The sequence below is a fragment of the Sciurus carolinensis genome, chromosome 16 (genome assembly GCF_902686445.1).
Source record: "Sciurus carolinensis chromosome 16, mSciCar1.2, whole genome shotgun sequence".
Classification (NCBI taxonomy): domain Eukaryota; kingdom Metazoa; phylum Chordata; class Mammalia; order Rodentia; family Sciuridae; genus Sciurus; species Sciurus carolinensis.
In genome coordinates, this window is record NC_062228.1 from 51,669,689 (window position 1) to 51,682,368 (window position 12,680).

Genomic DNA, 12,680 nt, shown 5'->3' on the forward strand with positions numbered 1-12,680 from the left:
CCTGACATGGGACATGTCATGGGCAGAGGCACATTAGTATTTACCCCTGTTCACACCAAATGGCACACTTAACCCTTGATACCAACCCAGTGAAGGTACATGCTCACACATACACATGTGTGCACCCACCACCAGTCAGGGCATATACAACACTCATGGTGTGACAGGCCCTGTTCTGAGCATTTTATGAGCTTTCTCTCTTGTCCCACAGTGCTCAGAGCTGGTGACTACTGCTATTCCCATTTACAGGGAAGGAAACTAAGCCTCAAGAGAACGGTAGGGACATGGCCATAGCACCAGGAAACAGCAGAGCTGGGCCTCCAGCAGTCACTGCCTACCTGATCCCACACCCACTGGCACATAGACAAATGGGCACATCCATGTAACCCATTCCCATGAGCACACCCCACACACTCAAGACAGGGCAGTGGCTGTTCCTCACCCGCATTGACCATGCAGACATAGATCCCCTGGAGTGCCTGCTTCTGTGAGAGACATATCTGGCCCTCCGGGCAAACCCTCTTAGATTTGCCTTCCCCAGGTAGACATGTGGCCACGCAGAGTCCGCCAGAGCTATTCCTACCAAGGCATGGGACAAACGAACAACTTCCCCACTGTCATCCACATGTCCTAAGAGAGACCAGAACCACTTCTTCCCTCCTGACCCCCTGGTTTCCTGTTCCTGTGAGGACAGGAACCATCCAAGGGCTTGGGGATGGTACCATGAGGGGGCTTCAAGTTTACCTGGCTAAACTGCCTCTTTTTCTCCACACCTGCTTCTGCTTGCTCTAGCTGTCAGCTGCCCTGATGTTCGATGCTGTGCATGTGGTGGTGAGTGCCGTCCGAGAGCTGAACCGTAGCCAGGAAATCGGTGTCAAGCCGCTGGCCTGTACATCGGCCAACATTTGGCCCCATGGGACCAGCCTCATGAACTACCTGCGCATGGTGAGCTGGGAGCAGGGGAACTTGTGGGAGGTGGGCAGTGGCTACCTCTGACAGGGGCACTCACCATGTCCACCCTGTGGCCCTCTGCCCTCTCCCCCACCTCCAACCCCACTACCCACTGCCTTTGGGTTTCTTCTGGCCTCCTCCTCACTCTCGCATCTTGTCTGTCCATTCCCAACTGTCCTCTGCCTGTTTGGGCTGTATGCTTTCTCTGGGTCCTGCTGTCTTACTCCTGGTCTGCTTTGTGCCATCTCCCCTTGTGCCATCTTCTTTTTGACATGATCCCTTTCCTGGTCCCTCTCCTGTTCCTTCCCCTCTCTTTTCTGTGGTTGTCTGGTCTCCACTGGGTCTTTCTGCCCATCTCTGGGCCCTGCCACCCTTCCCTCTGCCCCACCTCCCGCCCTGCTAGGTAGAGTATGATGGGCTGACCGGGCGGGTCGAGTTCAACAGCAAAGGGCAGAGGACCAACTACACCCTGCGCATCCTAGAGAAGTCCCGGCAGGGCCACCGTGAGGTGAGCAGGCCCAGGGTGTACCAGAGCCCTGCAGGGATTTGGGTGGGTGGACCTAGAGACTGCTGTGTCCCTGGGCAGGGCCTGGGGCTGATGGCGCCCTCTCTGCCCCTAGATAGGGGTGTGGTACTCTAACCGGACCCTGGCCATGAATGCTACCACCTTGGACATCAACCTGTCACAGACGCTGGCCAACAAGACACTGGTGGTCACAACCATTCTGGTGAGTGGCCCTGGGGAAGGAGGGCACTATAGGTTAAGAGGTTCAAATATTGGGCCTTCCCTGAGCAGTGGTCCAGCTTTATCCTAGCTCTCCCATGAGGTGGAGGGAAACTTCACTGGCATAAGGCACAGTGTACTGACTAGCAGGGGATATGGCCCATGTACCCATCAGCTCCCAACTGTGAGCAGGGCGTCACCAAGCTAACCACATGGGAGCCAGATTCAGCCTTGGGTTCTTCACATGTCTGACCCATGGTGGACTCTTGATAATAGCTATTTCTAGAATGGTTGTTTTCTTACACTTGCCAACCTAGTAAATTGACACATGCCAACTTATTTAGTGTATATCCTGAAGATATACACTTTAGTGGAAACTAAAGATCAAAGAGGTGAAGCAACTTGCTGAGGAACACAGTGCAGATACGTGATATAGCCAGGACTGGAAGCCATGTCTTTAAGGATCCAGAGTCTGAATCTTAAGTGCTCTGCTCAGAAGCTTCAGTCCTCTCCATACTTAGAACAGCTAAAGGCATTGTTTTGTAACTCTCAGGCTTCTGTTCCTGCATTTTACCAAATCAGAGGTATAGGGGCCTTGGGGTGTCAGTGATTATCCACTGCAGCAGGCACTATGCTAGGCCCTTGCAGGTATTGCTCTTGAGACCTCACAGCTAGCCTGTGAGGTTGTTTTTATTTTCCTCCTTTTGACAGTAAGGAGATGGCATGCAATGAGCCCTGGTAGGTCTGAGCGTCAGGCTTAGAGTCTGCAACCCTCTCTGTTACACCCTGCTGCCTCCCATCAAGTCAGGCAAGTTCTGGCGCATAGGGCCTGATGAGCAGGGGCTTCCCTGAGCAGCTGGGCCTGGAGACTGGACATGCTGGGCAGCCACACTCTTCATAGCAGCCAAGTCCAGAGCCTGCTGGCTTCCCTTGTCCAAGGGAACTGCTAATAGCTGTGGAGGCCAAGGTTCAAAGAGGATTTGCAGAGGGTTCCACAGACTGTCAGGGGTCCCATAAGCATCAAATCACAGAGCTCTTCCCTTGGTTTCTAGGAAACTCCTGATCTAAAGTGGACTTGGAGTCCCTTTGGAGAAGGGCCAGTGAATCTGTTGCAAAGGGACAGATGGCCTGCAGACAGGAAACCAGACACTTCCTAATAACCTCACCAAGGGGCCCTGAGGGCTGGGCTGGCATGGAGCAGTGGGCACCTCTGTGCATGTACTGTGTGGTCAGTCCCTGAAGCCAACTGGAGGCAGAAGCACTGAGGTCCTTGGGGAGCAAGGGTCAGAGGTCAGGGAGAAGATGTTCGGAGAGCCAATCCATGCGCTGGACTCTGAGTCTCTCCTCTCTTTTTTCTCCCCAGGGCCTGAGAGCCAATATTATTCTTCTCTTCCTGAGGTTCATTTTCTTCTTGATGGGTTGGTTCACTCACCCATTCCACAAATATTTACTAAAGCTACTATGTGCCTGGCCATCATGTAAATTCTAGAGGCACAGAAATGAGTCACAGTTGCTCTCAAGTGGCACTGGGGAGGTGATCCCACCCTGAACACAGTCCTTCCAACCCAAAGTAATGAGGGGTTTCCAGAGAAAGGAGGGACTGATGTAGCTTTAGAGGCCTGAGGAAGACCTCATGGGGAGGTTGCATCAGATGGGGTTTTGGAAGTTGTATAGAAGTGTTGTGCAGAACATCCGGGACAGCAAGAGTAGCAGGAACGGGGGCCTCGGGATGTTTTTAGTTTGGATGGGCGGCAGTGGCCTGTGTGTGCAACAGAATGTGTTTTCTTTCTTTTTGTGGTGCTGGGGACGGAACTCAGGGCCTCACACATCTAGGCAAGTGTTCTGCCACTGAGCCACACCCACAGCTTCACTATTTTCTGACCTGGTGTTTTGGGCAGGGCCTGTGTCAGACATATGGGGTTACATGTGTGAGTCACACTGATGCCTTGGCCAGACGTGGGTCAGGACTTGTCTCATTCCCTACTCTGTCCTCAGGGCCTAGGACAGTGCCTGGCAACTGCAAGCACGAGGTGTGTGGGTCTTGATGGGATAGATGTGGTCCAGGGAGCTATAGGGCAGAAGAGGGGAAGGGTCTCTGAAGGCCCGCTTATGCTTGCTCTTTACTTGGAAGAGAGTGCTAAGCAGGAAGGGCAGGGCCAGATTCTGATGTCAGGAGAGCTCCTGCGCCCACCATGTAGGATGCTGGAGGGAAGACTCCTGGGTGGGAGGAGGGGGCTTCCAATGTGGATGTTACGAAGTAGTGCAGCTGGGCACGGTGGTGCACACCTATAATCTGAGATGCTCAGGAGGCTGAGGCAGGAGGATCAAGAGTTCAAAGTTCAAGCCAGCCTCAGCAACCTAGTGAGGCCCTAAGAAACTCTGTAAGACCCTGTCACTAAATAAAATTTTAAAAATGCCTGGGGATGGGGCTCAGTGTTAAGCACCCCTGAGTTCAATCCCAGAACCAAAAAAAAAAAAAAAAAGAAGAAGAAGAAGAAGAAGAAGTAGTGCAGGCAGGGCCAGCTCAGTGAGAGCAGAGGAGGCCATGTGATGGAACACCGGCTGGAGTTGTCCCTGGAGTGGGGGCTGTTTTAGTCAACTTTTGTGTTACTGTGACCACACTCCTGACAAGAACAATTAGAGGGACTGGGGTTGTGGCTCAGTGGTAGAGCACTTGCCTAGCATGTGTGAGGCACTGGGTTCGATCCTCAGCACCACATAAAAATAAATAAAATAAAGGTATTGTGTCCATTTACAACTAAACGATTTTTTTAAAAACAGAACAATTAGAGGAGGAAAAGTTTATTTGGAATTCACGGTTTCAGAGGTCTCAGTTTACGGATAGCCAGCTCTGTTCCCGAGGGTTTGAGGTGAGGCAGAACATCATGGCGCAAAGGTGTGGTGAAGGAAAGCAGCTGCAAACATGGCACCCAGGAAGAAGAGAGAGAATGGGCTCAGGGTCCGGGCTCCACTTGCCAGATATAAAATACATACCCTGAAGACATGCCCCCCAAAGACCTGCACACCTTACCTGCCTTCAGTTACTGCTCAGTTAACCCCATCAGGGGATTAATTTACTGATCGGGTTGATGCTCTCATAGCCCATTCATTTTATCTCTAAACCCTGCATTGTCTCACGCATGTGTTTTTGGGAGGCTCCTCATATCTAAGCCATGGCAGGGGCTCATGGCTCTGAAGCTGCAGGGGGTGAGCTGGCTCTGAGGTTGTGTGAGGTGGGGGTGCAGAAGTTCTAAGGAAATGAGGTCAGGCTGGGGCCTGCCTTCCTCACCCCAACCTTAGGCTCTGGTCTGTTCTGATGATTCTTTTCCTCAAACTGTGGCCTCACCCCAGCCTTTGGTGACTGGTGTGGCAGTAAGAGCCCCTACTGTGGAGTTTACAGACTTCAGTCCATTCCTGGCTCCCATTCAAGCCCTCTAACTGTCCAGTGTGCATACCTTCATCTGTAACATGAGTCCAGTGGGCCACCTGGAGGGGCCATGGGAGCAGCGCATGCGCTAAGAGCCCCTGCAGTGCCCAGCATACAAGGCCACCAAGTGCACCAGAGCCCTCCCTCGCCCTTCCTCACCCTCCTGCACTTGTATCCACAATGAAAATAGCTGTCACAGTGGCCAACACCTCTGAGCACCGTGCAGAGCCCTTCACTGGTGGTACTCACTCTTCACAGGAGCCCTGGCTGGGGTCAGTACCTTTATGACCCTGATTTTCAGATGAAGAAACTAAAGGCGTAAGGGGGTTAAGTGACATGCCAAAGGTCACTCAACCAGAAGACAGTAGAGAGTAGAGCCAATTTAAGTTGACAGAACCTATGTGCCTGTCCCTTGCACCCCATTGCCCCAAGTTCTGCTGCTTCTTGAGTCTTCAGGGTGATGTTCTAGGCCTGGCACTGCTGTTCACACATTGAGCAACTCTCTCTCTGTCCTCCCTTCCCTCCTTGAAAGTGAGGAGATTAAAGTATTCATAACAGAGTGGGGGGGCTGGACTAGATCAGGGTCATATACACTGTACTCTAGGAAGTCCCAAACATGGATTTGAGTCCAGGGCAATCAGCTTATAAAGCATGTTCTAGAACACCCTACTTTAATTTTGTTTTTACTTTCAGGAGATTTTTTTCCCTTGCGGTGCTGGACATGGAACCTAGAGACTTGAACATCTCCAGCCTCAAGAGATTTTTACTGAAGTATAACATGCACATAGAAACTTGCAGAAATTGTAAATGTAACTTGACACACTAGATTTTCAAAAGCTGAACATATACATGCTATCTATGCAACCAGCCCCCCATTCCTGAAGCTGCCTTGTACCCCTTTCTGTCACTAACCTGCCCACCTCTCAACTTCCATCCCCAGAATAGTTTGCCTGCCTTTGAACTTCATATAAATGACATCATACTGGTATGCCCTGTGTCTGACACCCTTTGCATTTATGAGATCCACCCATCGCATGTAGTTTAGACTTGTATGTTCTGTGATGCAAAGGTACTACAATTCACTTACCCATCAAATGTAGATGGACATTTGAATTATTTCTGATTTTTGCTATTATGAACAGTAGTACCATTAGTTACATTCTTGCCCATGAATTTGTACTGGAATGTCTATGGCGGATGTTTCGGGGAGAATTGCTGGGTTACAGGTGTGTGTTTCAGCTTCATAGCTACTGCAAAAGCATTTTCCAAGTGGTTGCACCACTTCATTCCCTGAGCAATGTATGACTGACAGTTCCAGTTGCTCTTTGTCATCAGTGGTGAGTATATTTATAGGTACCAGTGATGTGTGGTGGTTTTCATTTGTACTCAGTCACCTTTTTGTGTTTATTGGTTATTTGGAAATCCTCCTTTGGGAAGCTCTTGCTCAAGTCTTTGTCTGTTTTTTAAAAATTGGGATATATGACCTTTTTTATTGATTTTGGAGTTATTCATACATCTGGATTCCAGTCCTTGGTGAGATATGTGTATTGCAAATATTGCCTGTCCTTTTGTGACACCTTTTTTATTCTCAGTTGTATATATTGATAAAAAGTCTTAGTTTTTAAATTTTACTAAGGTCTATTTTATCAGCATTTTTGGGTTAATGTTTTAGAATTTAAGAATTCCTTGCTTACCACAGGTCATGAAGGTATTTTATTTATTTTCTGAAAACATAATAATTTTGCCTTTTACATTTAAATCTGTGTTCCATCTGAAATTGACTTCTATGAATCATGTGAGGTGGGAGGTGGTCAGAATACATTTTTTTCCATATGGATCTTAAATTGAATGGTACCATTTTTGTGTCTGTGTGTGGTATTGAAGAATGGAACCCAGGGCATTGCATATTCTAGGCAAGTGCTCTACCACTAAGCTACATCCCCAGTCTTTTTTAGTTTGTCTTGAGGCAGGGTCTCTCCAAGTCACTGAGGCTGGCCTCAAACTTTTGATCCTCTTGCCTCAACCTCCCAAGTATATACTACCACACCTGACTGAATAGCACCATTTATTAAAATGATCATTTTCCTCTCTTCCCCGCAGTCTTACCTTTGTCATAAATCAATATCCATTTATGTGTGGTTTTCCTAATACTCCATTTAATTGTCCGTTGCCCCTCTTTTTCTAATACCACATTGTCTTAAACATTATAGCTCAATTTAAATGTTGACTTTCTGTGGAATAAGCTACCAGTTTTGATGATCTTCTTTAGGATTGCTTTGGCCCTTCCTGACCCTTGCATTTCCATATACTAACCACAGAGTCACATCCCCAGTCCATATACTTTTAAATATTAGACTTTAATTTTTAAAAATCACAACCTCAGGGGAGTGACAGAGATAATGGAAATCTAGGTAAAAAAGAATTCAAAGGATAAAGGGGGTAAGGAGTGAAAAATCAGCATTCTTCCCTCCCTGGTTCCTCATTTTCTTTGCTCGGAGGCCACCATCCTTCCAGAAATGTCTGTGCATCTGCAGCCACATGTCTGTTCTTTCTATCACAAAGAAGAGCATATTGTACACGTTGTTCTGTAGCTTGTTTTTTTTCCTCTTAATATATCTTATAGACTTTGCTATTTTAGTAGTTGCCTGGGATTCTTTTATGACATCGTTGATCTCTTTATCTTGTCCCAAATTAGGTTGTTTCAGTCATTGTTCCCACCTCAGGCACTGCTGCGATGCCTTTCCTGGACCTGTGTTTCTGGCTGTAGATGCTCACCATTCCAGGGCGAGCTCCTAGAGCCAGACTGCAGCGCACCCCTACCTGCCTGCCGTGCCGTGCAGGGCTTCCACCTTAGAGTCTGTTTGAAGAAGCCTGAAGATATTGGGTTTGGGGCCCCTTTTAAAGACCTTTGGTTGTGAGGGTCCAGGGCTCTGACTCTTAGATCATTGTTTTCTGACCCTGAGCTCTCCCTTAGGCCTCAGTTTCTGTTTTTATCTCTGTAAGCTCAGACCCTGACTCTGAGATCTTGAACCCACGTTCCTCAATCTTGACTTTGGAGATCAGCTTGACCAGGGCTTCAGAATGCATGGTGCCTGGGTTGTGAATCTCAGCTCTGTCCTCTATCCCTTCCACTGGCTTTGCTTTAGCTATATGTCCTTGTGCTGGTCACTTTACCTTCCCGAGCCTCCTTTTCCTCCTCTATATACCAAGAGGGCTGTATGAAGGCCTTCCAGCTCCAGCATGGGTGCTTCTCTTTAGAATTCTTGATTTCTGATCCTCCAGTTTTGTTACCTGACCCAAAAGCCCCATCTCTGTGTCTGGCTTTCCCATGTCCACTTTATGATTCTGTCCAGCTGAGCTCAGTCTAGCATAAGTGGAGCAGGGCTTTAGAATCAGACTGACTTGTCCTTCTGAGCTACTTATGACTTCACTTCTGTGGACCTCAGTGTCCTCATCTCTAAAACGGAGGTAATAATACCGACCTCCCACACTGACAGAAGAGCTGTCACACAGCAAGCCCACAAGAAATGCTAGCTGCTGCTGCTATTATTAGTATTATCTCACATTCCTGCTCCCAGTTCCACAATTTTGGATTTGAAAAGGCAGCTTGTAGAGAAAGAGAAACACTGACTTCCCTCCATCCTGTTGTCCCTCAGCTGCAGGCCTCTGGGATCCTGGAGCCTAGGGCCAATGACAGAAGGCCTCATGGGAGGAGATTCTGTCTATTCCTTTGTAACAAACCACCCCAAAACCCAAACACTTAAAATGATAATGATTCATTAGTTCCTGAGATTCTGTGGGTCAAGTGGGCTGCTCTCCGCTGGTCTTTCCTGGGCTTACTGTGGCTATACTCAGTTGGTGGTCAAGCTGCACAGGAAGATCCAGAATGGTTGTAGGTGCTGGCTCTTTCTGGCCCACCTTGGTCCACTCATCTTCCAGCAGACTGGCCTGGATTTCTTTACTAGGGTGTCCCTGAGAGCTCTTCTGTAAGCTGAGGCTCTGGAATTCACACATTCTATTGGCCAAAGCAAGTCATAAGTCCAGCCTGACCCAAGTAGTGAGGAGATAGACTCCACCTGGAAGAGGCAGCAAAATATTATGTTCTCATCTATCACAGAGCTCAGTAATTATAAATGGTGACAGGTCATTTGCCCTTTATGAACCTCAGTGTACACATGTGTAAAGATGATTCTAATATTGCTTATTTATTTATTTAGGTATACTGGAGATTGAATCCAGGGCACTCTACCACTGAACTACATCCCCAGCCCTTCCTATTTTTTATTTTGAGACAGAATCTCACTAAATCATTCAGGCTGGTCTCAAACTTGCAGTCCTCCTGCTTCAGCCTCCTGAGTCCCTGGGATTATAGGCATGAGTCCCCACACCCAGCTAATATTGCTTGTTTTAGTGTTAGGTGTCTGCAAGGAATTAAAGTGAGGACACACACACGGCCAGTGCTCAATACACAGTAACCATCATGCATGTTATTACCCAAACTTTCTACCCTGATTATTTCCCAAGTCCTTTCATTCATTAGTCCAAAGAGACACTGTACCAACAACCATTTAGACAATCGCTGTGTCAAGATAGGTTTCCCTTTTGTTATGATTATCTCCTCATGACTTGTCTTACTGGCATTTTGGATGTTCTCTCTGTTTTTGGTTTCTTTGACACAATGGGGTCAGTAAAATTTGCTTACAACCCTCAGAAATAAGCATCAGTGTAGCAAAAGGCCAGGGATTACAAACTGGCAGGTGTGTGTATTTGGCCTGCAGAGCATTAAAACAAATGGTATTAGAATTCGAATTAGTTACTAACATTTATAATCAGGAGATTTTACGAAACAATCTAGGTTTCCAAATTCTGTTGAAATTGCACCATCTGGCATCTCAGGCCTGCTTCCCTCATGGTAGTGCTGGGCTGGAGCTAAATCCTGGTAGGTAGGGGACGCATGCTTTGGCCCATTGGTGGCTCATGAAGTCAGCTTATTGAGTCACTATTGGTAGCATTAAAAATGAAGTAGGGCAGAAAAGAAAATATCCGTGGGTTGCCCGTGGTCACCAAGGGCAAGGACTGCTTTGTGGAATTAGGTCTAGTTATGTGTGTGCATGTGTGGGGGTGACTTGACTTGCAAGGTAAACTCTCTCTTACTGTGGTTCATAATAAAAAATATGGAAAACCCTGTTCTAGTTTGGCACAAGCTCTGTCCAATCCTGTTCCCTCCCAACTCCCTCCTCCCTTATAGGCATTTCAACTGAAGACCAAGGAACACCAGGTTGGCTGTGGAGATTAAAAATGGCTCCCTGTGATCTGCTGGGGGCTGGCAGGGTCCATGTGCTTTCCTCCCAGATTTCAGGCCTGTTTCCCACTCAGCATTTGTGAGGATGCATGCAGTGAATCAGTCCTCCTGACTCTGCGAGCAGTTTGCTGCTCTGGCTGCCTGATCCAGGCCCTCCAGGCTCACCGGGGCTCTGGGATCCCCAGTTCAGACAGAGATACCCAGCTTTTGACCCCTGCTCTCTTTTGCTTACCCAGGAAAACCCCTATGTCATGCGACGGCCCAACTTCCAGGCGCTGTCGGGGAACGAACGCTTTGAGGGCTTCTGTGTGGACATGCTGCGGGAGCTGGCTGAGCTGCTGCGCTTCCGCTACCGCCTGCGGTTGGTGGAGGACGGGCTGTATGGGGCGCCCGAGCCCAATGGCTCCTGGACTGGCATGGTTGGCGAGCTCATCAACCGGGTACGGCTGGGCCAGGGCTGGGGAAGAGGCCTTGGAGTGGGCAAGGGAGGGAGGACAGCCAGTGGAACCTCAGGACCCACCAGCACATGGCAAAAGAGAGCATTAAGGGCCTCTCTACTAGCCTGGCTGATAAGGGGCTGGGTACCTGTGCCTGGGAGCCCCATGAGGCCGCACAGCGCATCACCCCTTGGGTCCTGCTTTGTCAAATGGCCCTGCCCCCTGCCCCAGACAACCTTGGCCTAATCAGTGCTCAAAGATTTGTTGAATGGATGAGATGACACGGAGTAGGGATGCGGCACAGGTCTGAGGTAATTAGGTCAGGCTTCCTGTAGGAGGTGAAGCTCAGAACAGGGGCTCGCCTCACTTGTGTGCTCTGCCCAGCATTGCAAGGGAAGACTGGCATATTGTGGGCCAGCTTGTCAAACTCAAACATCACTCAGTCAGTAGTTTATGGAGCACCTACCATGTGCTTTGCCCCTTGCTGGGCACAGGATATAGCAAGTGGGGAGCACTGTAGACCTGGGTCCTACCTGCAAGAACTTTAAGTCTCTTTAGGGTTCAGGAAGCAAATGACCATAGCCTAGAACCATTTGGTCTATAATGGAAAAAACTCAGAGGTGGGACCCATGCAGGCACCTGACCTAGCCTCCACATCCAGGGAGGGCTTTCTAGAAGAAGAAGAGGTGACACCCTAACTGATTCTTGAGGGACATGAAGGAGTCTGCAGGTGATGGGGTACAGGAGGAGATGTATTTGGAGCAGAGGAAGCAGCATCTACAGAGGTAGGGGCCTGAGAGAGTGGGGAGCCCGGGAAGAACCAGCTTGGCTGCACGTGGGCAGGACTTGGATGAAGGTGAGGAGGGATGAGAGGCAGGGCCTGGGAGGCAAGAATATTTTGGAGTCAGGCCAACCTGAACTGGAATCCTTGGGTGAGTTATTTCTGTTCTCTAAACCCATTTCCCCCTCTAAGGTGTGGGTAGGACCCGGCAGGTCTGTAGCGAGGGTTTTAGGCAATAGGGACAAGTTCCTCACACATTGCTTGTCAGACAGTGGGGACCAAGATGTTGTTCCTATTTCTGTTCCAGGTGGAAAAACTGGGTGGGCACATGCCAAGAGGCAGGACTGTGCCAAACAGGCCCCTGGTTAGCACACACTCAGAGCTGGGGTGCAGAGCAAGAAACTGTGGCCAGGAACAGTCAGAGTGGCCTTGACATTGTACTTGGCTGAGCACTTCAGAGATTCTTCACCTCTGGTCTCTCCTGTGCCAGAATTTACTACAGCCAAGCCCCTGAATGTCAGCAGGATAGATATGAGTAGGGCATTTTGCTTGACAAGGACGTTTATCCCTTAGGGCACTGATTTTCAAGTTGTTTTGACTGGAACTTTTTTCTATAATTGAAAGCTTCTTCAGAATCCTGAACAAACAGGGAGCTCCTCTGGTGCAGTAGAGGTGTGGGGGACGGGGTGCTGAGTCTTGGCTGCTTGGTCTTCCTCACCCAACACACCAGCTAGGCCCTCAGGTGGCCATCGAGTTTGAAAGCTTCTGCCCCAGGGAGGGTTTTAAGGCCTGAAACCCAAAGAGGTACCTGATGAGATAGAGAGCAGAGGCCCAACGAGGCCGGCCCTGCTCCCGCCCGACTGGTAGGCTTCCCATGACCTGTTTCCACGGCCTGGTCCTCAGTCTCCTGAGCTCACAAATTTTCTTTCATTAGGGACCCTAGAAATAAGCAGGTTTTGTGGGAATAGTCCCCCAATTGAAGCTCTATAAAGTACACGCCAGTTTATTCATCAAAAAAGAAGGAGGTTCTGGAACAATACTTACTTACAGCGGCCTGA

At 48.9% G+C, this 12,680-nt stretch overlaps 1 protein-coding gene across 3 annotated transcripts in view; it reads left to right on the forward strand.

The window, feature by feature from the left end:
- Grik5 (glutamate ionotropic receptor kainate type subunit 5) overlaps positions 1-12,680 on the forward strand; it is a 56,037-nt gene that overhangs the window by 12,440 nt on the left and 30,917 nt on the right. For all 3 annotated transcript variants that reach the window (XM_047529419.1, XM_047529420.1, XM_047529418.1), the window contains exons 9-12: positions 793-945; positions 1,355-1,459; positions 1,572-1,679; positions 10,641-10,844. In XM_047529419.1, the coding sequence (XP_047385375.1) occupies positions 793-945; positions 1,355-1,459; positions 1,572-1,679; positions 10,641-10,844 (570 nt within the window). The remainder of the gene's footprint in view (positions 1-792; positions 946-1,354; positions 1,460-1,571; positions 1,680-10,640; positions 10,845-12,680) is intronic.